At 44.8% G+C, this 27,959-nt stretch overlaps 1 protein-coding gene across 1 annotated transcript; it reads left to right on the top strand.

Moving 5' to 3' along the window:
- Positions 1 to 81: 81 nt before the first annotated feature.
- On the top strand, positions 82 to 26,068 carry LOC120999723 (cancer-related nucleoside-triphosphatase homolog). Its single transcript, XM_040430746.1, has 5 exons — positions 82 to 232; positions 10,109 to 10,271; positions 11,176 to 11,269; positions 19,291 to 19,500; positions 24,997 to 26,068. Exons 1-5 carry the CDS (start codon positions 199 to 201, stop codon positions 25,075 to 25,077), a joined length of 582 nt encoding a protein of 193 aa, XP_040286680.1. The 5' UTR covers positions 82 to 198; the 3' UTR covers positions 25,078 to 26,068.
- Positions 26,069 to 27,959: the final 1,891 nt, after the last annotated feature.

The raw sequence follows: 27,959 nt of genomic DNA, 5'->3' as shown, positions 1-27,959 counted from the left end.
CGAGAGGCACGCCCCAATCGCCTATCAGACCCCGCCCCTTCACCCGAGAGACACGCCCCAATCGTCTGACAGGCCCCGCCCCTTCCCGTGGCGTCATCACGGTCATGAAGCAGCAGCTCCAGGCCAGACAGGAGCGCGTGGACAGGCGGTGCCCGCGGCTGTGACGTCACTCATACAGTACCTGGCCTGTGTGAAGCCATGCACAAGCACGTGTTTCTGACCGGACCTCCAGGTGATGTGATGACGTCATACCTGCTGTAGTCACTTAGTCCTTTCGGGCGTCAGTCAGGAGGATGGGAGTGATAATGCTGCTGGTAATATAAGGGCAGGATACTCAATCACCTTGGAGATAGTCCCCCCCCTCCCCCAAATAATCTGCCCCATAATAAGTACATATGGCACACCTACCTCCAATTGTAATACTGCCCTGACATGACGAATAGTCACCGCCGTACACACACCTACTGGTCAGGTGATCTGTCCTGTAATTCCAGGTGATTTTCCCTTCTGGCCCAGACCACCATGACGACATTTCCCAGCAGTGACACGGCTCTGTAGTTTATTACATCGCACACTGGCCACGGCCACCAAAATACTGCTCGCAATGCGTGTAAACGCTGTACAAAATACAAATCCTCCCCTTTCTCCTGCTCTGTACACGATGCAGGTATACAGCATGACGCCGCTGCAGGTGTTGGGGCAAAACCCCCACCTCTATGATTGTCGGGGTCCCAGTTGTAGTTTTCTTTATGAGCGCTCAGGGAGCTGACACCGACACACTGCTGACTCAGATCCTCTCCTTTATTCCACATACGTCTACATCTATATAACACCACAGATAATCACAGACAAATCCGGCCCACCACCAAGGGGGTGCAAATCGAAACTAATGATTTCATTCGTTATATATAAAAGGCAATACTTCCGCACTATACTAACAGAATTCTAATAGTAAAAAAGTTTCTGCAGCATCTTATCTCAAAGTTGACATTCTTCAGCAGTACATCCCTGAGAAAACAAAACTTTCTTGGACATCAAACTCTGATAAGGGGAGCGAGGGAGCTGCTTACCTTGGCCTTGTAGCTAGAACATTTGGTTTATTCACAGAAACACCCCCCACCCTTCACAGGCAATCGCTGTCCTCATTACTATACTGCTGCAGACTATCACACAGTTCTCAGTACTATACTGCTGCAGACTATCACACAGTTCTCAGTACTATACTGCTGCAGGCGATCACTGTCCTCAGTACTATACTGCTGCAGGCGATCACTGTCCTCAGTACTATACTGCTGCAGGCAATCACTGTCCTCAGTACTATACTGCTGCAGACTATCACTGTCCTCAGTACTATACTGCTGCAGGCGATCACTGTCCTCAGTACTATACTGCTGCAGGCGATCACTGTCCTCAGTACTATACTGTTCCAGGCAATCACTGTCCTCAGTACTATACTGCTGCAGGCGATCACTGTCCTCAGTACTATACTGCTGCAGGCAATCACTGTCCTCAGTACTATACTGCTGCAGGCGATCACTGTCCTCAGTACTATACTGCTGCAGGCGATCACTGTCCTCAGTACTATACTGCTGCAGGCGATCACTGTCCTCAGTACTATACTGCTGCAGGCGATCACACAGTTCTCAGTACTATACTGCTGCAGGCGATCACTGTCCTCAGTACTATACTGCTGCAGGCGATCACTGTCCTCAGTACTATACTGCTGCAGGCGATCACACAGTTCTCAGTACTATACTGCTGCAGGCGATCACTGTCCTCCGTACTATACTGCTGCGGGCGATCACTGTCCTCAGTACTATACTGCTGCAGGCGATCACTGTCCTCAGTACTATACTGCTGCAGGCGATCACTGTCCTCAGTACTATACTGCTGCAGGCGATCATTGTCCTCGGTGGTATACTGCTGCAGGCGATCACTGTCCTCAGTACTATACTGCTGCAGGCGATCACTGTCCTCAGTACTATACTGCTGCAGGCAATCACTGTCCTCAGTACTATACTGCTGCAGGCAATCTGTCCTCAGTACTATACTGCTGCAGGCAATCTGTCCTCAGCAAAAAAAACACAGAATACAGCGATAATTTATTTTAAATGTTGCAACATTTCGGGAGCATTGCAAGAATTTGTATTTATCTCAGACAACACCTTTATTTTAAAGTGGTTTTCAGTGATACATGGTGAAAGTGTAAAAAAATCTAAGCAATTTTTTTTTAATTTTTATTTTTTCCCACTTTTTAATAGCACAAAATACAACTATTTTAGAATAATGTCCACTTTTTGTTATGGTCATTTTGATATAGAGGCAGTGGCGTATCTATCACGAGGCAAACAAGGCATTTGCCTAGGGCGGCACTTGCCAATGGGGCGGCAAAATGCCTTGTTTGCCCCTTGTCCCATCCGTCTTATATGCCGGTATACTCAGAAGATCCGATGGTATATTCTAACCCCCAGGCGTTCCCATGGTGACGGGGACGCTTGCCTGGGGGTTAGAATATACAGGGCCCCACCGCTCACAGGAGTACATTTATAAACTGTTATCGGTAACTTTAACTTTAATCATTACTGATCTCTTTACTTGGATACCTTACTCTGTCTTAGCTCCGGTAACAGCAGGCAGTGCGGGAGGGCGGCGCTCACTCACTGACGTCACGCGCCTGCTCCTCCCACTAGGCGGCGCAGGCGCACCTGCCCGCACTGCCTGCTGTTACCGGAGCTAAGACAGAGTAAGGTATCCAAGTAAAGAGATCAGTAATGATTAAAGTTAAAGTTACCGATAACAGTTTATAAATGTACTCCTGTGAGCGGCGGGGAGGGGGATCTGTGGATGGCACTGTTTAGGGGAGGGAGATCTGTGGATGGCACTGTTTAGGGGAGGGAGATCTGTGGATGGCACTGTTTAGGGGAGGGAGATCTGTGGATGGCACTGTTTAGGGAAGGGGGATCTGTGGATGGCACTGTTTAGGGGAGGGGGATCTGTGGATGGCACTGTTTAGGGGAGGGGGATCTGTGGATGGCACTGTTTAGGGGAGGGGGATCTGTGGATGGCACTGTTTAGGGGAGGGGGATCTGTGGATGGCACTGTTTAGGGGAGGGGGATCTGTGGATGGCACTGTTTAGGGGTGGGGGATCTGTGGATGGCACTGTTTAGGGGAGGGGGATCTGTGGATGGCACTGTTTAGGGGAGGGGATCTGTGGATGGCACTGTTTAGGGGAGGGGGATCTGTGGATGGCACTGTTTAGGGGAGGGGGATCTGTGGATGGCACTGTTTAGGGGAGGGGGATCTGTGGATGGCACTGTTTAGGGGAGGGGGATCTGTGGATGGCAATGTTTAGGGGAGGGGGATCTGTGGATGGCAATGTTTAGGGGAGGGGGATCTGTGGATGGCACTGTTTAGGGGAGGGGGATCTGTGGATGGCACTGTTTAGGGGAGGGGGATCTGTGGATGGCACTGTTTAGGGGAGGGGGATCTGTGGATGGCACTGTTTAGGGGAGGGGGATCTGTGGATGGCACTGTTTAGGGGGGATCTGTGGATGGCACATAGGAAGGGGTGGGGTTTAGAGAGGAAGGGGTTTGGCCTTGACAGGAAGGGGTGGGTCAAATTTATATTAGGGGGGTGCCCGAGTTTAGTCTTGCCTAGGGCAACACAAAACCAAGATACACCACTGTATAGAGGATATATAGTTTACATTTGCCAGGGTGTGGGCAGTGTGGTGGGGTTTATATACAGTACAGACCAAAAGTTTGGACACACCTTCTCATTCAAAGAGTTTTCTTTATTTTCATGACTATGAAGGCATCAAAACTATGAATTAACACATGTGGAATTATATACATAACAAACAAGTGTGAAACAACTGAAAATATGTCATATTCTAGGTTCTTCAAAGTAGCCACCTTTTGCTTTGATTACTGCTTTGCACACTCTTGGCATTCTCTTGATGAGCTTCAAGAGGTAGTCCCCTGAAATGGTCTTCCAACAGTCTTGAAGGAGTTCCCAGAGATGCTTAGCACTTGTTGGCCCTTTTGCCTTCACTCTGCGGTCCAGCTCACCCCAAACCATCTCGATTGGGTTCAGGTCCGGTGACTGTGGAGGCCAGGTCATCTGGCGCAGCACCCCATCACTCTCCTCCATGGTCAAATAGCCCTTACTTTCAAAGTTTTCCCAATTTTTCGGCTGACTGACTGACCTTCATTTCTTAAAGTAATGATGGCCACTCGTTTTTCTTTACTTAGCTGCTTTTTTCTTGCCATAATACAAATTCTAACAGTCTATTCAGTAGGACTATCAGCTGTGTATCCACCTGACTTCTCCTCAATGCCACTGATTAAACCTGACAGGGCACACCTGTGAAGTGAAAACCATTTCAGGGGACTACCTCTTGAAGCTCATCAAGAGAATGCCAAGAGTGTGCAAAGCAGTAATCAAAGCAAAAGGTGGCTACTTTGAAGAACCTAGAATATGACATATTTTCAGTTGTTTCACACTTGTTTGTTATGTATATAATTCCACATGTGTTAATTCATAGTTTTGATGCCTTCAGTGTGAATCTACAATTTTCATAGTCATGAAAATAAAGAAAACTATTTGAATCAGAAGGTGTGTCCAAACTTTTGGTCTGTACTGTACTTCCTACAAGTTCTTTTAAAAATGTGATTTTTATGTGGTATTTTTTTCTTCACGAGTGTGAAATGCATTTTTCCATATAGAGAAGGGATTGAAAAAATGAAGTTATTTAAAAAAAAAAGGAAGAAAAAAGTAACAGAAAGGCGTAAATCTTGATTGTGGCATTGCAGTTATGTAACATTCTCTTTACCCCTCCACGCATGGAGGTGCACAGTTTTTAACTAATTCTAATAGGGGGTGTCCTCTGCTCCCTCTCCGGCATTCCCCTAGAGAATAAATGGGGCAGACAACCGTTCTCAGGATCTGGTGCCATCAGCTGAGCTGCCTGATGGAAACAGCAAAAATACAGAGCCTTCTACTAGAGAATCTCAGGGCTATACAGAGAAAGGGATTTAACATTTTTTTGGCGATGCCTCTCTGGCGACGCCTGCTGGTCAATGTGAAAATAGCATTGCTATTAAAATGCAATGCATTATAGGGATAATGCATTGCATTTTAAAAGCAATCAAAATACTGTCTATTATAGTCCCCTTGTGGGACTATTAAGTGGTAAAAAAATCCATTAAAAAAAAAATACGCTTTTCAATGAAAAAAATAGCAAAAAAAAAAAAATCTCCTCCGTATATTTGGTATTGCTGTGTCCGTAACGACCCGTACTACATAAATATCACATAAATTATCCCCTATGGTGAACGCCGTAAAAAAAAAAACATAATAACAAGTGATCAAAAAGTGCCATTTACTCCAAAATTATACCAATGAAAGATGCAAGTCGTCCTGCAAAAATCAAGCCCTCACGCAACTCCATAGAAAGAAAAATAATTTCTTTTAAAAAAGGGGTTTCATTGCAAAAAAAATTGTAAAACCTAAAAAAAAACTATACGTATTTGGTATCGCTATAATCGTACTGACCCAGAGAATAAAGATATTATGTTATTTATACCGTAAAATGAACGGCGTAAAATGTATAACTTTAACACGCATGGCAGCATTTCAGTTTTTTCCATCTCCCTCCCAGAAAGAGTTAATAAAAGTTAATCAGAAAGTTATGTACCCCCAAAATGGCGCCATTAAAAACTACAACTGGTCCCGCGAGAAACAAGCCTTTATAAAGCTATATAGACGGAAAAATAAAAAAGTTATAGCTCTTGGAACGCGACGATGAAAAAAGGAAGAAAAACGCTTGGTCAGTAAGGCACAAAACAGGCTGGTCACTAAGGGGTTAAATGCCTTGCTGGACAACACATTTGTCATGGTTGGCCTACTTACAGTTGAGATCCTCTCTGGGCTCTTTTCAAAACAGAAAGACCTGCAGAATCAGGATTGCACATCATTGGAATCCATGGTGTAAGGTATCGTTCACAACACGGACACCTACTGTGTGCGTGTGATTAAAAATTCCTATTCTTTAGGCGACAAGAATAGGACATCTTTTTTGCGGGGCCGAGGAAAGGAAGTACCGATGCGGACCATCTTTTGCGGGCCCACTGAAATACAGTCAGGTCCATAAATATTGGGACATGGACACAATTCTAACATTTTTGGCTCTATACACCACCACAATGGATTTGAAATGAAACGAACAAGATGTGCTTTACCTGCAGACTGTCAGCTGTAATTTGTGGGTATTTACATCCAAATCAGGTGAACGGTGCAGGAATTACAACAGTTTGCATATGTGCCTCCCACTTGTTAAGGGACCAAAAGTAATGGGACAGAATAATAATCATAAATCAAACTTTCACTTTTGTAATACTTGGTTGCAAATCCTTTGCAGTCAATTACAGCATGAAGTCTGGAACGCATAGACATCACCAGACGCTGGGTTTCATCCCTGATGATGCTCTGCCAGGCCTCTACTGCAACTGTCTTCAGTTCCTGCTTGTTCTTGGGGCATTTTCCCTTCAGTTTTGTCTTCAGCAAGTGAAATGCATGCTCAATCGGATTCAGGTCCGGTGATTGACTTGGCCATTGCATAACATTACACTTCTTTCCCTTAAAAAAACTCTTTGGTTGCCTTTGCAGTATGCTTTGGGTCATTGTCCATCTGCACTGTGAAGCGCCGTCCAATGAGTTCTGAAGCATTTGGCTGAATATGAGCAGATAATATTGCCCGAAACACTTCAGAATTCATCCTGCTGCTTTTGTCAGCAGTCACATCATCAATAAATACAAGAGAAGCAGTTCCATTAGCAGCCATACATGCCCACGCCATGACACTACCACCACCATGCTTCACTGATGAGGTGGTATGCTTAGGATCATGAGCAGCTCCTTTCCTTCTCCATACTCTTCTCTTCCCATCACTCTGGTACAAGTTGATCTTGGTCTCATCTGTCCATAGGATGTTGTTCCAGAACTGTGAAGGCTTTTTTAGATGTCGTTTGGCAAACTCTAATCTGGCCTTCTTGTTTTTGAGGCTCACCAATGGTTTACATCTTGTGGTGAACCCTCTGTATTCACTCTGGTGAAGTCTTCTCTTGATTGTTGGCTTTGACACACATACACCTACCACCTGGAGAGTGTTCTTGATCTGGCCAACTGTTGTGAAGGGTGTTTTTCTTCACCGGGGAAAGAATTCTTCGTCATCCACCACAGTTATTTTCCGTGGTCTTCCGGGTCTTTTGGTGTTGCTGATCTCACCGGTGCGTTCCTTCTTTTTAAGAATGTTCCAAACAGTTGTTTTGGCTGCGCCTAATGTTTTTGCTATCTTTCTGATGGGTTTGTTGTGTTTTTTCAGCCTAATGATGGCTTGCTTCACTGATAGTGACAGATCTTTGGATGTCATCTTGAGAGTTGACAGCAACAGATTCCAAATGCAAATAGCAGACTGGAAATGAACTCTGGACCTTTTATCTGCTCATTGTAATTGGGATAATGAGGGAATAACAGACACCTGGCCATGGAACAGCCGAGAAGCCAATTGTCCCATTACTTTTGGTCCCTTAACAAGTGGGAGGCACATATGCAAACTGCTGTAATTTCTGCACCGTTCACCTGATTTGGATGTAAATACCCTCAAATTAAAGCTGACAGTCTGCAGGTAAAGCACATCTAGTTTGTTTCATTTTAAATCCATTGTGGTGGTGTATAGAGCCAAAAATGTTACAATTGTGTCCATGTCCCAATATTTATGGACCTGACTGTAAATGGGTCTGCATCTGTTTGGAAAAATTGTGAAATTGATGTGGAGCCATAAATGCGTTCATTCGAATGTACCCGAAGGGCACATTCACACGAGCGTATCCGTTTTGTAGTTTTTGCAGATCTACAAAGTACTACGGATGTGTTTTTCGTGGGCCCTGTTGAAAAATGCCTATTCTTGTCCTCAAAATGGAGAAGAATAGGACCTGTCCGATAACTTGATGCACGCAGCACACGGATGATAATCATGTGCTGGCTGTGTTTTTTGAGGCCCCATACAAATGAACGGGTCCACGTGCAATCCGCACGGATCGGACACAGTCTGAAAATACGGTCTCGTGAATGCACTGGTTTTCCTTTTAAAACACTGGGACACAATTACTAAGACCGGCTTTTCCTCCTTGCGCTGTCGTAAGATTCGTGTAATTTATGAGGAGACGTGTGACTCGTCATCAGTTAGAAGCATTTATGGCAGTCCGGACGCTTGGCGAAAAAACGACTCCAGCTTCCATACTCTGCTTCTGATAGCTGTTGGGGTACGGCCATCTGTGTCGGGTCCAGTGTAAAATCCACAGTGAAAAAATCCAAACCAAATAGTACGAATTTGCCGCGATTTGAGGTGCAAAAATACTGGGATTTGCAGCTAATGTTATCGCTAATGCTGTAGACCCCCCCCCCCCCCCAGACATCAATTGATATTATACATATAAAGTCCATCCTGCATGCCACGTTATGTGCGGATTTTACAATATTACAATCTTGTCCGCAGTGCATGGAAGAACATTTGTAGGTCTTGTCTACTTCGATGCTAATGTAAAAGCTGCTGATTATCCACACGCAGTTCCACAGAATTTATGCTACATGTGGCTATGCCATTAACGCCTTCAGGACCCTGCCATTTTTCACCTTAAGGATCAGGCCATTTTTTTGCAAATCTGACGTCACTTTATGTGGTGGCAACTTTAAAACTCTTCTACTTATCCAGGCCATTCTGAGATTGTTTTCTCGTCACGTATTGTACTTCATGACAGTGGTAAAATTAAATTAAAAAAAAGTATTTTTTATTTATAGAAAAAATGCAAAATTTACCAATACATCCCCCATATGTCTACTTAATGTTTGGATCATTTTTCATTTTGTGAATGCCATTTTATTTTTTGGAGACGTTAGAAGGCTTAGAAGTTTAGAAGCAAATCTGTACATTTTTCAGAAAATTTCTAAAACCCACTTTTTCAGGACCAGTTCAGGTGTGAAGTCACTTTGTGAGGCTTACATATTAGCATTTTTGAAAATAGAAAATTTGTCTTTGTGTTGCCATTTTCTGAAAGCCTTTTTTTTATGGCAATTGTCTTATGTGGGATAATTTTTTGCGGGATGTGATGGTTCCACTAGTATTTTTGGGTGTATATGACTTTTTGATCACTCACTATTACGCTTTTCGTGAGGCAAGGTGACAATATATATTTTGGCGCAGTTTTTTTTTTTTTTTTTTAACGGCATTCACCTGACGGAGTAAATCATGTCGTTACGGACGCGGCAATACCGAATATGTTTTTTTTATTATTATTATTATTATTGTTGTACATGATGAGTGTTTTGTTTTTTACTTGAAACTTGAATTTTTTTATTATTGAAAAATACTTTTTTCAATTTTTTTTAATTTTTTTTTTTTACTGTTTTATTGTCCCACTGTGGGACTTCGACTTTTCAGGGTTTGATCCCTGTGTCAGTGCAGTACAATACATGCTGTTTTGACCTCAGAGAACTGGCAGAGGAGCCATCTTGAGAAGATCCTCATAATGTAGGATTCAAAACAGCCGTAACTAAGGGGAAAACTCAAGAAAAACAGTGGTAAGTGAAGAAACTAAAGATTGCTTTATGCATAATGCTGCTGCAGCAGTAACATATGCTAAAATAGATTTTTGATGAAAATATGACAGTTATCCTTTAACTATCAGTGTAAGACATTGACAGTTGCCTAGAACACCCAGCCTGCGGGGCTGGATCCCCCTAGGCTTCCGTAGCTGGCAGGCTCCAGTGCCTGTGCAAGGCATTGGGGCTGCCATAGCAACCATCGGCCCCCTGTCAGAGCAGCGCCGGGGGCGGATGGGGTCAGAGAGGGAGCCAACTGCTCCCGCCCGATTAGATCACGTACATGCACGTGGGGATGCGGCAAGAGACCACAATTCCCCCACGTACATGTATGTGAAAATGCGTGTTTTTCCCACTTAGGTGCAGCGGATACTGCAGATGATTACTCGGGTTGCTTTTCTTCGAGATGGAGCGATGTGTATATTTTGACTTTTGTTTTTGTAAAGGTATTGGAAAGACAACTTTAATTCAAAAAGTCTCTGAAGTGCTGACGTCCTCAGGCGTTCCTGTGGATGGATTTTACACAGAAGAAGTCAGGCAGGGGCCTAGAAGAGTCGGATTCGATGTTGTTACCATGTCTGGAAATCGAGGAAAACTGGCAAGAATTAGGTACGATAACTATAGACAGAGGAACCTTTCTGTGTTCCAATTTACAGATTATTATTTTTTTTAAATCTACCAATAGGATCAAGACAATTTCAAAATGGCGCAGGTAAAAAAAATAATTGCTTGCCACAGGTCCATATGGTGCTCATTTTATCCAGGCACAAACCCTTTCAGATTGCTGCCACCACATCGATCAGCTGATCTCCACAGATCCCAGTCTCCGCAGCGGTAATCGACTGCCTGCCAGGCATTTCCCCTCCACAGCCGCCGCACAGAAAAGGTGGTATTACATGGCGGCCATTCAGTCGAACAGCTATCCCTGTACGAAAAGAACTCAAGTCCAGAATGGGAGCCAAGCTTTTGAGAGGGTCTTAAAGGGGACTGTTGTCCCACCAGTACTTGTCATATTTATTTTATATGTCAAGAAAAAGTACATTTGCCCTTTACAAGCCGTTTGAAGAGGACCTTTTATGTTTTTTTTTTGGTTAGATAAACACCTTTCATTTTCGGGGTCCCCCCGCTGATGCTGCCACCCTGCCTGTTTTTTTCAAATATCGCTCCTACGCCCCGCCGTGCCCCCCTGCAGTTTTCCCGCTCAGTATGTTACTACTGAGCATCGGTACAGGGAGGAGAAGACGCCCATTGAGAAACCCTGGTGTCTCCTCCTCCCTGTACCGATGCTCAGTATTAACATACTGAGCGGGAAAACTGCAGGGGGGCACGGCGGGGCGTAGGAGCGATATTTGAAAAAAACAGGCAGGGTGGCAGCATCAGCGGGGAGGGGGGGGGGGACCCCGCAAATAAAGGTATTTATCTAAACTAAAAAAAAACATGAAAGGTCCTCTTTAAAATGAGTTCTGACATTTGCTTTGTACGGCAGATTATGATTCGTGTTCTCCTCTTTTAGTGGGAGCAATGAGAGCAGTAAATACAGAGTTGGCCAGTATGCCGTGGACATCGCTTCATTTGAGCAATTGGTGATTCCGCTTTTGGACAACCTTGTAGGTTTTTTTTCTATTTAAGAGTCTTATTTTAGATTGTAATTTTGAATTCTTTTGCTGAAAGGAAGTTAAAAGCAGAAGCTCTGATTACAGTTTTTATAGTCTAATTAAAGGGATTTCTGGGTTTAATATTGATCACCTAATCCTGAGGACAAGTCATCAATATCAGATGGCCAGGGGTCCAACTCCCAGCATCCCCACCGATTAGCTGTGACCGCTTCAAACAACTGATCCCGCAGGGGTGCTGGGAGTCGGACCCCTGACAATCTGATATTGATTAACTGTCCTGAGGACAACCCCTTTAATAAATCTCCCCAGTGTATGTACAATGTGTGATTAAAGTTTGTCTCCTGTGACGTCATGCTGTGCCTCCATATGTAGTGAGAGTCTAAAGGGAACCTGTCACCGCCTTATCATCCCACCCACCACAAGTACCTTATAGTTTTCTTGACCAAGTCCCTATTCATGTTAATTGTAAATTTCTCATTTTATTTTTATTTTTTGTAAAAAAAAACAAAAAAAAAAACATTTTTATATTTCCTGAGCGATGTATGCAAATTATGCCTCTGAAGTCAAGGGGTCTGCAGAGCTCTCGCTTTAAGTCAAGCTTGCCACGCCCCCCAGACAGCCTCTTCACTGGTGGCGGATGTCTGTAAACCAGCAGACGTCAGATGCGGTGCGACCCTGCGCAAGCGCCGTTAGATATTTTTCTTGGTGCCTGCGCTGTACGTGCAGTCTCTTTGACTTCAGAGGCTCACTGTGCCATATCTCAGGATCACACGCACCCTGGAATGTGGAGCCTGGCACTAAGAAGGATAGCTAACGGCGCTTGCGCAGGATTTCCCAGGCGCATCAATAAGCAGTGAAGAGGTTGTCTGGGGACGCGGCAAGCTTGGCTTGCACCGTGAGCTCCACCAACCTCTTGACTTCAGAGGCTTAATTTGCATACTTTACTCAGGGGTGTATAAATAAGTTTTTCTACAACAAAAAAAGAAAAAAAAAACAGGGTAATTTACAATTAATATGAATGGACACTTGATCACAAAAACTGTAAGGTACTTGTGGCAGTGGGGGGGCTGAAAAGTTTTTTCACCAACACTGCAGGATTTTCTGCTATTCTGAGGTTGTGGTCCTGGCTAGGCTTGAGCGAATCGACCTTCAGATCATAGATCTGAAGTCGACTCGTTCAAAAACTTTGATGTTAATGCTTTTTCCGTACATCATTAAAATGTATTGGCTCCATGGAGCCAAACTTCGTCTTGCCCGACTTCGGTGAATTCCTACTGTGTTTTCTTATCTGCGTGTTTAAAAACAGTTTTTAAAATAGGAATCCGAAGTGTGGTTTGGTACCGAGGTATCAACCAGTACCAAAAGCCCACTTTGGATTCCTATTTTAAAATATATTTAATTACGCAGATATCAATACAGTAGGAATTCACCGAAGTCTTGAGCGACTTCGGGCGAGATGAAGTGTGGCTTTACGGAAACAATACATTTACGGAAACCCCATTAGCAAAGTTTTTGAACAAATCGAATTTGGATCTGTGATCCAAAGGTCATTTCCTTCAAGCCTAGTGGTGGCGGCTTGCGAGCTGCGTTGTGACCCTATTCTGTTCAGTAGCTGCACTGCTATAGGGTAATTTTCGGTCATGAGACGAGGGTCTCAGCCAAGATCACCATTTTCCATTTCATCCACCATGATGGCCACAATGAGATTGACCCTTGACCTCTGTAGGGGCAGGAACACCTGGAGAGAGTTTAAATTCCCCCCACCCCTCCACCTCCTCGGTGCTTTCCTGCCCCTACAGGGGCCAACATGTGGAGAGAGCCCTCCTGTCGGGAGGGTTGAAGTATCCTATTCAAGATTGTTTCCTACAGGAATCTCCTGCTGTCCTCCCGCGGCAGGGGCTAAGGCTGGACAGTATGGAGCAACAAGGACCCTCGTCCCGGCCTATTCTGGGGCCTGCGGTCCTCCCTTACCTCGAGACCTCCTTCCTCGCATCAGGAAGCAGTGGGGTGCCGGCTTCACACAGAGGTTCGCGCGCTGTGTTCGGCGTCCTCCTTACATCCACGTGACCGGCCAGGGGAGTAGGTGTGGCGCATGGAGCGCAAGCATTAGGAGGTGGGCCGCGCCCACGCACCTATACAGAGGTTGCACACGCCGACAGCCCGGGGCGCAGCTTGATGAAGTCAAACACCGGGGCTGCTGAAGAGATCGCGGTTCCAGCCAGCATTTGCCTGCAATCACCACTATGTCAGAGACACCTTCTCCCCGCCAGGAAGGTCCTGATCCCTCTGCCGTCAGTACTGTGAGTTCCCCCCCGGGGAGTTGTGTTGTTAAAACAGCACTTGCCCTTAATTGCTAACTGCGGTATATTTGGTTGTTCCCTCACTTCCAGGGTACTAAAGAGTCTAAAGCAAAAGTGAAGTTACTAAAGTGTAATGCTTGCTCAAAAAGGCTACCGGAGAATTATAAGAAAAGACTTTGCAAGTCTTGCACAGCTGAAATCTGGAAGGAAGAACAACCAAATATTCTTACAGAGATGAAATCCTTCATTCTGGACGAGATTAAAGGGTTTCTACCACTTCGTTTCACATATTTAGCTGTCAGACACTAGCGATCCGCTAGTGTCTGCTCTAACAAACCATCCTAATATAATAGGTTTTGGGGCAGCCGTTTCGCTAAAAAAAGAACTTATATCGATATGCTAATGATCCTCTAGGTGCTATGGGGGCGTCATTAGCACCTAGAGGCTCGGTCTACCTTCACAAACTGCCGCCGCCCAGCGTGTCCCTCCAGCCCGCCCATCTCCTCCGGAATGCGATCCTCCCTGTGAGCGTATGTATTCGGCGCATGCGCAGTGAATGTCTGACCGCTTCCCTGCTTAGACATCTCCACTGCGCCTGCGCCGATGACGTCATAGTGCTCCAAGGAACAGGCGCAGTGGAGATGTCTGTGCAGGGAAGCGGTCAGACATTTACTGCGCATGCGCCGAATACATACGCTCACAGGGAGGATCGCATTCCGGAGGAGATGGGCGGGCTGGAGGGACGCGCTGGGCGGCGGCAGTTTGTGAAGGTAGACCGAGCCTCTAGGTGCTAATGACGCCTTCATAGCACCTAGAGGCTCATTAGCATATCGATATAAGTTCTTTTTTTAGCGAAACGGCTGCCCCAAAACCTATTATATTAGGATGGTTTGTTAGAGCAGACTCTAGCGGATCGCTAGTGTCTGACAGCTAAATATGTGAAACGAAGTGGTAGAAACCCTTTATGTCTTCCTTGGCTTCTATGTCGACTGCCGGCAGTACTCCTAATCCTCCCAAGAAACGCAAGCTCTCCGTTATATCCTCCTCAGATGCTGAGGATGCGGAAGAAGCCTCCGTCTCATCCAGACAAATTCATAATGAGGACCCCCTATCAGAGGGGGAGATTTTGGATGAGAATAAAAAATATTTTTTCTCTTCGGATGAAATGGAGGAACTGCTAAGGGCTCTCAGGTCTACAATGGGGATTGAGGACACCCCTAGACCCCGTACTGTCCAGGATGAAATGTTCGGGGGTCTTAGATCAAAGACATCCATCGTTTTCCCAATAAACGAAAATATACGGGGAATGATTATGGAAGAGTGGTTTGATCCAGAAAAGAGGCTAGGGGTCCCTAAGGAGTTCAGAAACAGACTTTACTTTGACCAGACGGAATGCAAGATATTTAATGAAACCCCTAAGGTTGACATACAAGTCGCCAAGGTGGTAAAGAGAACAGCTTTACCTTTCGAGGACTCCTCTCAGCTTGGCGATCCGATGGATCGAAAAGCGGACGGGCTGCTAAAAAAGTCCTGGGAATCTGCGATGTTTGGGATCAAAACAAACATAGCAGCAACATCCGTGGCCAGGGCTATGTATATCTGACTAGGAGAGCTCGATGAACATCTAAAAAATAAAACCTCTAGAGAGGGGATTCATGATTCTATCCCGCTTCTCCGATCCACCACAGCATTTCTAGCTGATGCCTCCGCAAAAGAAGCAGCTTTTTCCAATGCCGGGCGCTATGGATGAAAGCCTGGTCGGGGACAAAGCCTCCAAAGCCAAACTCTGTTCTATCCTATTCTCGGGAGAATTTGTATTTGGACCCACTCTAGACAAAATTCTAGAAAGAGCTGCAGATAAGAAAAAGGGTTTTCCTGAGGATAAAGAGACTAAAAGTGAGCCCTTTCGTCAGTTTCAACCCCAACAGAGATCCTATAGGGGTAAAGGAAAATCTGGAAGATGGAGCTACCCTAAAGGAGGAAGAGGGCAAGGCTTCATCCTTAATCCTCAAAACAGACAGGCCAAACAGCAATGACGCCGAGGTAGGGGGCAGACTGATGCGCTTCCTATCTTCTTGGGAACAGATCACCTCAAACCCCTGGGCACTAAATATCATCTCCCAGGGTTACAAGATAGAATTCACATCAGTCCCCCCAAAGAGATTCCATATCTCTTCCCAAAACAGGGCAGAATTACCAAAGATATGGCAGGGCGTCCGAGATCTTCTGAGTCTGGGTGTAATCCAAAGAGTTCCAAAACCAGAAGAAAAAGGGATTCTACTCCAACCTCTTTCTGGTAAAGAAACCAGACCAGACCTTCCGGACTATAATAAATCTAAAGCCATTAAACAGGTCCATTCTGTACAGGAAGTTCAAGATGGGGACCATCTCATCCACAATTTCTCTCATCCAAAAGGGTGGCATTTATGTCGTCAATCGACCTCAAGGATTTCTATTATCATATCCCTATTCACCAGCTCTCTCAGAAGTACCTACGGTTCGCACTAAAAGGTTCGGACGGTTCGATCCACCACTTCCAGTACATCGCTCTTCCATTTGGCATCTCCTCTGCACCCAGAATTTTCATGGTAGAGATGGTGGCTTATCTTCGCCGAGAGGGCATAACGATCATTCCATACCTCGACGACTTTCTGATTCTCGGCAGGACAGAAGAAGAAAACCTATTGGCAACTCACAGGTTTTCGGAAACTCTAACGCATCTCGGTTGGATTATAAACAAAAAGAAGTCCACACTCACTCCATCCAGTAGAATAAGGTTCCTAGCGGTAGAACTGGACTCAATCTTACTAAAAACCTTTCTTCCTCAGGACAAAACAGAGATTCTGATAAAGAAGGTCGTGGAGTTTCAGAGATCTCACAAATGCTCCATCAGAGAAGCCTAACCACCTGCCTACCTTCAGTACCTTGGTGCCAGAGCCACACGAGAATAACCCAGGGCTGGATCCTGATGGAATGGAAGACAGGGAGACCTGGACAGACGGATCTGGATACCACAGTCTGTGAAATCAGATCTCAACTGGTGGAAACAAAGGAAAAGACTACTCAAGGGACTGGATTGGCGGAACCATCCAGAGGTTCAAGTAATAATGGACGCAAGTCTCGAGGGCTGGGGAGCCAAAATAGGAGACTCAAGGCCATAACAAAAGGAGAAGGTTTGTTAAAAGATCAGCATCTAAAGATCCTGTCCGACAACACCACAACGGTGGCATATCTGAGACACCAGGGAGGGACAAAGTCCAGCCTGCTAGGAGAAGTGGCAAAAAGAATCTTCTCTTGGGCAGAAAGAAACACTTTATCGCTCTCCGCTGTCCACTTGAAAGGATGCGAAAATACAGTGGCAGACTACCTGAGCAGAGAGAGAATAGATCCGGGAGAATGGTCCCTGAACAGGAGGATCTTTCAAAGGATATCCAAAAAATGGGGTCATCCCGAAATAGATTTATTTGCTTCCAAACAAAACACTCAGGTAGATCTCTTTTGCTCCCTAAATCCAAGGGACAGACCTTGGGCGATAGACGCTCTATCAATACGCTGGAAATGGAGACTAGCGTACGCGTTCCCTCCAATACCTCTAATCCCTCGAGTCACCCAGAAGTTCCTAGGAGAAACAACCACTCTAATCCTGATAGCTCCTCTATGGCCAAAAAGGAGCTGGTTTTCCCACACTGAAACAGCTGTCGTTGGAGGGTCCTTGGGAGATCCCCTTTCAGAGAGACATGCTAGTCCAGGGCCCTCTTCTACATCCCGACTCAAGAATATTCAGACTAGCTGTTTGGATCCTGAGAGCGAGACCTTAAGAAGTAGAGGCCTTTCAGATAGAGTAATCCTCACCCTCAAAGCCAGTAGGAAGAAAGTTACATCTTCCATCTATCTTAAAATCTGGAAAATATACTGTTCCTGGTTAGGGGTGGATCACCCTGACACCTCCTCTCCTCCCATCAATAAAATCTTAGATTTCCTTCAGAACGGTTTGGAATTAGGGTTGAGACCCAGTACCCTGAAGGTACAAATATCGGCTCTTAGCACCTTCTACGACTCCAGCCTAGCCGATCACAGGTGGGTCAGGAGATTCATTAGAGCAGCAATCAGACTAAGACCTACTCTTAAATCTAGGGCTCCCACTTGGGACCTAAACACCGTCCTAGAAGGTTTAACAAAACCTCCCTTCATGCCGCTGTCTGATATTTCTTCAAAGCACCTTTCCCTAAAAACAGCTTTCCTGATAGCAATAACCGCAGCCAGACGTATCAGAGAACTTCAGGCCCTTTCCTACAAGGAACCGTATCTCCAGATCAAAGAGGATCACATTTGTTTAAAGCTCGATCCCGGGTTCCTCCCTAAAGTGGTCTCCTCCTTCCACCGTGACCAGGAGATATTTCTACCCTCCATTACCAGGTCCCAGGATAGAGGGACAGACGATAAAATACGCCTATTAGATGTCAGAGATACAGTCATTCAATATCTTGAGACTACCAAGGAATTCAGGAAGGATAATAATCTTCTAATACAGTTCTCAGGGAGAAATAGGGTAAAAAAGCTCTCTAAATCCTCCATAGCTAGGTGGATTAGATCCACCATTGAGTGTTGCTATTTGATTCAGGGCAAATCCAGCCCTGGGGTCATTAAAGCCCATTCCACTAGGGCCACTGCCTCCTCTTGGGCTGAGAAAGGAGGTGTCTCACTTGACACCATCTGTAAGGCTGCAACCTGGTCAAGTGTAAATACCTTTGTGAGACACTATCGTCTTAGTCTTCCGGACTCTAATGAGACTCTTTTTGGCCGGCGGGTTCTCCAGGCGATATCCCCATCCACTTAGTCATTTGTTACCTCTCATTGTGGCCGTCATGGTGGATGAAATGGAAAAACCGCAATTAGACTTACCGGTAATTCCGTTTCCTTGAATTCACCATGACGGCCCGTACTATTCCCGTTCCAAAAATAATAATAATAATAATAAAAAAATAAAATATATATATATAATATACGGAGGAAGATATAGTTGATAATATATTAGGGGATATGAATCAATATTCTTTATTATGTTGTTCCACCTATTCAGGTAATTTGTAAAACACTGAAGAGGTGGAGGGGTGGGGGGAATTTAAACTCTCTTCATGTGTTCCTGCCCCTACAGAGGTCAAGGGTCAATCTCATTGTGCCGTCATGGTGGATTCAAGGAAACGGAATTACTGGTAAGTCTAATTGTGGTTTTTCCAATGGGTGCAGGTCCCACCTCTGGGACCCACATCTATCTCTATAACAGGGCCCCCAAAGGGAACAAGGGCGCCCCAGGCAAGGAAGGCCACATTCCATTCACTTGTGTGGGAGTGCCGAAAATTGCCAAGCACCAGCTGTAGAGGCGGCCACACTTTCCTGGTGCACTCTCCATTCACTTCTATGGGAGTTCCGGAAATAGCCGAGCGTGCATCCTTGGCTGTTTTTGAAACTCCTATAGAAGTTAACGGAGAGCACACCGCACATGCACGGTCCACTTTCCTTCGCTTTAGGGGCCCCATTCTGGAGATAGATGCAGGTCCCAGAGGTAGGACCCGCATCTGTTGGATATTGGTGGAGTATTCTAGCGAAATGGGCCAAGCCTTTTAAAAAGGGCTTATTATTCACATCTTAGATATTCATTTCTGTAAACAATTTTCAGCAGTTTATTTTATTTTTATTTTTTTTAATAATCAGAAGTCACCCAGAAGCTCACCACGCAGACCTGTGTGTGTTATTGATGAAATTGGGAAAATGGAGCTATTTAGCCAACCATTTATTTCGGGTGTGAAGAAAGTTTTGGATAACTCCTCTGTTGTAGTGTTCGGAACATTGCCAGTATCCAGAGGGAGAACTCTGCCGGTAGTTGAGGAAGTAAGACATCGACAGGATGTTAAACTGTTCACTGTAAGTGACTTTTTTTAAACATATTTTATGTAATGTTTGTAATCATTTTTTGGAGGTTGTTTAAAACCTCTTGGTGAACTAAGCCCAGATCTTCTGTGGATGTAGGCTTGCTCAAATCCTTCTTTCTCGTCATGTAATCCCAGACAGACTGGAGGATGTTTAGATCAGGACTCGGCGGGGGCCATATCATCACTTCCAGGATTCCTCCTTCTTCTTGTTCTTTACACTGCAGATATTTCTTAATGATATTGGCTGGATGTTTAGAATCTTAAACCTTTGCACAGTACTGGAAGGCTGGGTTCACATGTGACTGAAAGTCGAGTAGAAAAAATCGGCTGCGCTTTTTGCTGCGTTTCCACAGAGGACTTCACCCCCTCCATTGCAAAGGGTGAAAACCGCAGGAGAGATCCGCAGCATAAATTGACATGCTGCAGACTTCAAGTCCACACCGCAGGTCAATTTACGCTGCATTTTTTGTACACAGCGTGGGGATGAGAATTCAGAAATTCTCATCCACTTTACTGGTACTGTACAACGCAGCGGATTTGTCGCATAAAAATCCACCATGGTAAATCCCCAACTAACCTGTCACATGTGAAACCGACCTAAAAGATTTCACTTTGGCTCAAGTAGTCTATTTAGTAATCTCTTTTGTTCGTTTTTTTGCACTTATATCAAAAAGAGTTTGTGCAATCGGAGGGTTGGCCAACATTAAATAAGATATACAAGGTCGCTGGACGGTGTTTAGCGCACACCTTGCAGTTCCATCCCTGCTGCTTCCAGTCCCCACTGGACTTGCAAGTTTTGATGTGCCATATGCACTCATGTGACCACTGATGGCCAATCAATGGGGGCCTCTAGGGTGACGTGCATGAATTGCACATGTGTAGGGGTCCAAACAACCCTTATTTATAGACTGACGTCACTGAATTGTAGTACTTCTGGTACATCTTCATATAATGGACTTTTGTCTCACAAAGTGCAAAGTTTAGGAAAATTTATTAAGGGCTCGTTCACACGACCGTATGGGGTTTTTTTTTTCAGTGTTTTGTGGGCCGTTTTTCCCAGATTCGTTTTTCAGTTTTTTGTTTTTTTTCCAGTAGTGTTTCCGGTTCCGTTCCGTTTTTCCGTATGGCATATACAGTAATTACATAGAAAAAATTGGGCTGGGCATAAAATTTTCAATAGATGGTTCCGTAAAAATGGAACGGATACAGAAGACATGAGGCGTACATTCCGTATGTGTTCCGTTGTTTTTTTTTTGCGGACCCATTGGCTTGAATGGAGCCACGGAACGTGATTTGCGGGCAATAATAGGACATGTTCTATCTTTAAATGGAAATGCGGAAACGGAATGCATACGGAGTACATTCCATTTTTTTACGGAACCATTAAAATGAATGGTTCCGTATACGGAAAAAACGGCCCGTATACGGAACGCAAAACACGTTCGTGTGAGCCCTAAGGATGAGGAAAAAAGTTTTACAGAGATAGTAAAGAAATTAAGGAAATAGAAATAAGGCTACTTTCACATGGATCATCAAAAACGCTTCCGTCTCAATAATACAACCACCTGCATCCGTTCTGAACAGATCCGGTTGTATTATCTCTAAAATAGCCATCCACCTTTAAAACTATTGTGAGTCAATGGGGACGGATCCGTTTTCTTTTGTGTCAGAGAAAACAGATCCGTCCCCATTGACTTACATTGTGAGTCATGACGGATTAGTCTTGCTCCGCATCGCAGAACGCACTCAGAAACGCTGCTTGTATCGCTTTTGTGTGCGTCATGGGAACGCAACCAAACGGAACAGAATGCATTCTGGTGACTCCGTTCCCTTCAGTTCAGTTTTGTCCCCATTGACAATGAACGGGGACAAAACTGAAGCGTTTTCCTCCGCTATTTAGATCCTATGACGGATAGAAATAGTGGAAAGGTAAAACGCAGAAGTGAAAGTAGCTTAAGTAGGAAACGTGCAAAGAAGCCTCTAATCCAAGAGAAAGATGGTCAAGCAGTCTGCCTCTGATCTGAAACAAGAGTCATCTGCCATTTAAAGTGGTGATTTGTGAACCCTTCAGAATTTTCCATATTTCTCTATAAATTTGACATAAAATTACATCAGATTTTCACACAGATCCTAAAAGTAGAACCAAATGGAACAAATGAGTCAAAAATATTAGAACTGGTCATTTATGTATTGAGAAAAATGATCCAATATCACATGTCTTTGAATATGTGAACCTTTGCTTTCAGTACTGTATCTGGTGTGACCCCCTTGTGCAGCAATAAACTAAATGCTTCATGTGATTGTTGATTAGTCCTGCACATTGGCTTGGAGGAATTTTATCCCATTCCACCTAATTAAAGACCTTCAGCTCTGCTATGTTGGTGTTTTCCTCCTGTTAACTGCTTGCTTCAGGTCCTTCCACAACATATCTATTGGATTAAGGTCAGGACTGTGACTTGGCCATTCCAGAACGTTAACATTATTCTTCTTGAACCATTCTTCGGTAGAACGACTTATGTGCTCAGGGTCATTATCTTGCTGCATGACCTACGTTCTCTTGAGACTCAGCTCACGGACCCATGTCCCTACATTTCCCTTTAGAATTTGCTGGTATAATTCAGAATCCATTGTTCCATCAATGATAGCAATCCATTTCTACCACCGTTTGTCACAGATGGAATGAGGTTTTTATCCTGGAACGCAGTGTTTTCCTTTCTCCAAACATAATGCTTCTTATTTAATCCAAAAAGTTCTATTTTGGACCCATCTGCTCACAAAACTTTGTTCCAATAGCTTTGTGGCTTGTCCAAGTGATCTTTACAAACTGCAGATGGGCAGTAATGTTCTTTTTGGAGATCAGCAGCGTTCTTGCAATCCTGTCATGCACACCATCGTTGTTCAGTGTCCTCCTGATGGTGGACTCATGAAAGTTACCATTAGCTAATGTGAGAAAGGCCTTTAGTTGCTTAGAGCTTACTTTAGGTTCCTTTGAGGACTATTAGGCCTCTTTCACACGGGCGAGATTTCCGCGCGGGTGCAATGCATTCATTTCTATGGGGCTGTGCACATGAGCGGTGATTTTCACGCATCACTTTTGCGTCACGTAAAAATTGCAGCATGTTCTATATTGTGCGTTTTTCACGCAACGCAGGCCCCATAGGAGTGATTAGGGCTGCGTGAAAATCGCAAGCATCCGCAAGCAAGTGCGGATGCGGTGCGATTTTCACGCACGGTTGCTAGGAGACGATCGGGATGGGGATCCGATCTTTATTATTTTCCCTTATAACATGGTTATAAGGGAAAATAATAGCATTCTGAATACAGAATGCATAGTACAATAGGGCTGAAGAGGTTAAAAAATAAAAAATTTAACTCACCTTAATCTACTTGTTCGCGCAGCCGGCATCTCTTCTGTCTTCTTTGAGAAATAGGACCTGTGATGACGTCACTACGCTCATCACATGGTCCATCACATGATCCATCACCATGGTAAAAGATCATGTGGTGGACCATGTGATGAGCGCAGTGACGTCATCAAAGGTCCTATTCATAAAAAAAAGAAGACAGAAGAGATGCCGGCTGCGCGAACAAGTGGATTAAGGTGAGTTAAATTATTTTTTATTTATTTTTTAACCCCTCAAGCCCTATTGTACTATGCATTCTGTATTAAGAATGCTATTATTTTGCCTTATAACCATGTTATAAGGGGAAATAATACAATCTACACAAGCTTGAACCCAAACCTGAACTTCTGTGAAGAAGTTCGGGTCTGGGTACCCCATTCAGTTTTTTATCACGCGCGTGCAAAACACATTGCACCTGCGCGATAAAAAATGAACAACGGAACGCAATCGCAGTCAAAACTGACTGCAATTGGGTACCTACTCGCATGGGTTTGCCGCAACGCATCCGGACCTTATCCGGACACGCTCGTGTGAAAGAGGCCTTAAACGCCTTGCTGTTGGCATGATCTTTGATGGTCGACCACTCTTGGGGAGGTTAATAATGGTCTTTAATTGTACACAACCTGTCTGACTATGGATTGGTGCAGTCCAGAGATGGCTTTGAAATCTTTTCCAGCCTGATGAGCATCAACAACTTCTCTTCTGAGGTAGATCTGAGAGATCTTCTTTGTTTGTGCCATTATACATTTCCACAAACATGTATTGTGAAGATCAGACGTTGATAGATCCCTGTTCTTCACATACCACAGGTCGCCTGCTCACACCTGATGATCATCCCATTGATTAAAAACACCTGACTCTAATTTCACCTTCAAATTATCTGCTAATCTGTCACGGATGTAGTAGGGGTGAACACCAAAAGACAATCAAGAAGGAAGGGGAAAGACACTAGGCCTCACCGCTAGGGAAGGAAAAGGGTCACCACCTATAAAACCCTGCTCCTGGCCCTAACTCCTATCCGTATTGGCACCTCTCGATGGTAGAGATACCCATACACGGGAACCTAGAAAACCCTGGTGACCCTCAGATGCCCTAAAAATAATGACAGGGCAGAGACCACCTGTTCCTTCCCTGGTGAAGGAACTAGCGTCTCACTGAGGCCTAGTAAACAACCGGGGGGTGGGGGGGGAATACAAAACACAACAAGCGGAACACTTAACTTCAGAGGATGAAGGATGAACAGGACTTCAACACGAACCACACTCCAGCTCTTCCAAGACCAAATTAAGCTATCCCAAGCAAGGAGTGATGGGAAAAGTCAGACTAAATAGGGCGAGTTAAAGGTCACATGATGCACACCTGAACAGGAGGTGTGGACATACCAGCAACACACAGACAAAGTGAAACCGAAAGAGGCTGTCAGATCACTAATGGGTAGATAATCTTTCAGACCTTCTGGGACCTGTCACAGATGTGACATAATCCTAGAGGTTCACATACTTTTGACTCTCACAGACGTGTGATATTGGATCATGTTCCTCAATAAATAAATGAGCAAATCTAAGGTCTGACTCATTTGTTTGATGTGGTTATCTCTACCTGTAGGACGTGTGGAAATCTGATGTCGTTTTAGGGTACTTTCACACTTGCGTTAAACTTTTCCGGTATTGAGTTCCGTCCTAGGGGCTCAATACCAAAAAAAAAACTGATCAGTTTTATCCCCATGCATTCTGAATGGAGAGCAATCAGGATGTCTTCAGTTCAGTCACTGTACGGTTTTCCGGAAAACTTGCCGGACTGCCGGATCCGGCATTATTTTCCATTGAAATGCATAAATGCCGGATCCAGCCCCAAGTGTTCCAGCGACTGAACTGCCTGCCGGAATCCAACAACGCAAGTGTGAAAGTACCCTTAGGTCAACTTTATGCAGAAATACAGAACATTTTGAAGGGTTCACAAACTTTCAAGCACCACTGTATGTTTTGCGTTTAATTGGTTATGTAATTATTGTATTATAAATTATATATTATATTGAGATTTAGTTTGAAGTTTATTGATTTACTGTTTGTACGCTTGTATTTTAGGTTACAAGAGAAAATAGAGAAGACATATTGCATGAAATCGTGACCTCAATACAAGACTGCTGTACTGGAAAATCCAAATGAGGATTAAACATTGTACTGATGAACACGAAATAAACCCACGCTACATAACATTGTCAAGATCTGTATGGCGATGTCCTCATATCAATCTGTGAAGATAATATGACACTAAAAGGGGTTTGTTAATACATGGTTGCACTTAAAGGGGTATTAACAATTTACATGCTATGGATAGGCCATGAATGTCCAAGTGTGAAATACACTTCTTACACCTTAAAGGGGATGTATGTTTTATTTGTTTTATTATTTGTTTATAAAATAGAAAATCATACGGTTTTGTAAGATTTATGCATAGTTGCCATCAGTCCTGAATTTTCAGAAACAGTCCCTGCAAATTTGGCTTGTCTCGGGCCTGAAAATAGGTTGGGGTAAGGTCTGCCTGTAAATGGACAGTCCAAGTAGGTTTTGGGATGAGACCTACTTGTCTGTAATTTACCAACTGCAATGTTGGTAAGCATGTTTATGTAATTAAAATTTCTGCGAGACAGTGAGGTAGCCCGTCTGCCCAGTAGAATGGCAGAGTTCCCAACAGTCATCAATTTGCGTGGACTATCCCTAATATTTTGAGTCAGTCCCGGCAAATTTTCAAGGGATCTTGTCTGGTTTGTTTCTGAGAGGGATTACAGGAGGAGGAAACCAGGAGAGAGAGGCAACGTGGCCAGCTTGCAGTGATCGTCTGTGTGCTCGTGTGGAGATGAGGAACTTGGTCTTCCCAGATGCTTTGGATTTCTGGTTCGGGATATCGGCAGCGCAGATCTAAATACCTGAACTTGTTTGTGGTGAAGGTGGCCTACTGCTATAGATCCTGCAGCGCCAAGAAACAGTGGACTCTGGACAATAAGGTTTTTTATTCTTAATATTCATGTTGATGCCCTCGTCATGTGGCTGAGGTAGTAACATAAGAGCATGGACTCCACAGAGAGCAGGAGACCGCACATTAGGGTTAGAAGCCAACAGTGTAATGGTTGTATAAAATACAGCGTCATGTACCAGGCATCTAACCCCAATGTCTGTTCTGTTCACTGTGCTGCGCAGACCTTTGTTGGGTGCTAAGGGTTAGGCCCCACGCAGATGACCATATGGCCGCCATGCACATGTTGCACAAAACACGGTCAAAGGCTGCGTAAACTCTGTGCTGCGTTGTGGACCCATTGACTTGAACGGGTCCGCGATCCGCAACATACGGCAAAAGGTAGGTCATATCTTTTGCGGTGCGGAGGCATGGATTGCAAGCCCACCGAAGGGCTTCTGTCTAAGTGAACTTCTGATCCGTGCCTCCACACCGCAAAAGATAGGACACGTCCTATCTTTTGCTGTATGTTGCGGATCGCGAACCTGTTCAAGTCCATGGGTCCACAACGCAGCATGGGGTTCACGTGACTGGTGCCCGTGTTTGTGGTCCGCAACACAGGCATGACAGCCATACGGTCGTCTGAATGGGGCCTTAACGGTATGATCTATGCCTAGAAGCTGCTATCCATGAAGGCCATCCTACCCTTGGGACCAGAAGGATTGAGCTGCTGTGGACTGCAGAGAGAGGAGCACAACATAATGAAGATTGTGCAGATGACATAGACTGGGGGTAACTCCTTGGAAAACACAGGAGCCCCATCCCACCTTGTTTCTTCCAGTGGGCTTTTCACCCACATACAGGTAACATGTTCCCCCTCCTTGGCTTTGCCAGCTGCACAGACACACACTCAAACATGTCTAGCACTCTGTGTGCTGTCCGCATCCGTTTCTCTGTTCCGTGGCCCTGTAAAAATTATGAGTCCTGCCCTATTCTTGTCCGTTTCGCGGACAAGAGTAGGCATTTCTATAATGGACCTCCTGTTCCGTTCTGCAAATTGCGGAAGGCACACGGGTGGTATCCGTTTTTTGCGGACCGCAAAAAATGGCATGGTCTTGTGAACGAGCCCTAACTTTTAGGCTGGTATCTAAACTTTTAGGTGTACTTGACGATGAGTACTGATTGAACAAATAGAAACCTTCTGGTTGATGGTACAATGGGGGAACAGCTGGTAACAGGTAGATAGGTAATAGGGAAAGTTGTTCAGCTTGAGAATAGTAATTAAATAGCAAAAAAAAACTGTAATTGGAGGTACACTTTAGGGTGAAGTCAAACAGTCCAGCCAGCTGCATGCAGCAGTCCACTACCATCCTTGACGGGTGATGTTCACATAAAAAACTGTACAGCCAGAATGATTGGCCTTCCTTTCAATTCGCCTGCCTCAGTGTCAGCAGTAGGGCAACTTTGGATCCTGATATTCAGCATACTCCTGTATGTCTGGCTCACTGAAGCAGGCTCTTATTAAAGCCCGGCCACTGCTGTGTCAATATTCGCATTGACGTCACTGCAGCCAATGACTAGCCGCAGCAGTGACTCCCCCCCCACCTTATGTCACGTCAATTCGTCATGTGACACAAAGTGGCCAGGTCACTGCTGTGGCCAGTCATTGACTGCAGTGGTATCAAAGTGGATGTTGACAGTGGGGGATCTGAGCGAGGCAGTGGTGGCTGGGCGGCAGAGCCAGGACCCAGCGGTGCAGAACAGGTATGTATGCTTCCCTTTGCAAGTCTGGCCAGAGAAGAGAGTCTCCTCAAATCCCCCAAAATCTGAATCACACCAGCACAACCATGGAGGTGACCCCATTGCTGCGGTGCAGCGTTGCCCTTACCTTGCAAAACATTGTCCCAGTCTGCATTGAAAGACGTAGTGTCCCATTGTCATACAGCAACAATTCCAATGAGCGGTCCACTTCCCTGCCATGTGAGAGTACATGACAAGGATCCCACGCCATCGGGTGCTTAAAAGTAGTGGAGTCAACTAAGAGGTGCAGTAGCGACTGCATTGGCACAAATCTGTCCAGCTGTGTGCAGTGGCA

This window comes from Bufo bufo, chromosome 4 (assembly GCF_905171765.1).
Source record: "Bufo bufo chromosome 4, aBufBuf1.1, whole genome shotgun sequence".
Classification (NCBI taxonomy): domain Eukaryota; kingdom Metazoa; phylum Chordata; class Amphibia; order Anura; family Bufonidae; genus Bufo; species Bufo bufo.
This window is presented reverse-complemented; position numbering and strand designations above follow the sequence as displayed.

Excerpts from the sequence above, each read along its gene's own strand:
- LOC120999723 (XM_040430746.1), top strand. The coding sequence starts at position 199 with ATGCACAAGCACGTGTTTCTGACCGGACCTCCAG. Across the intron at positions 11,270-19,290 it reads TTCCGCTTTTGGACAACCTT|AAGTCACCCAGAAGCTCACC; the intron begins GTAGGTTTTTTT and ends TTTAATAATCAG. Across the intron at positions 19,501-24,996 it reads AGGATGTTAAACTGTTCACT|GTTACAAGAGAAAATAGAGA; the intron begins GTAAGTGACTTT and ends CTTGTATTTTAG.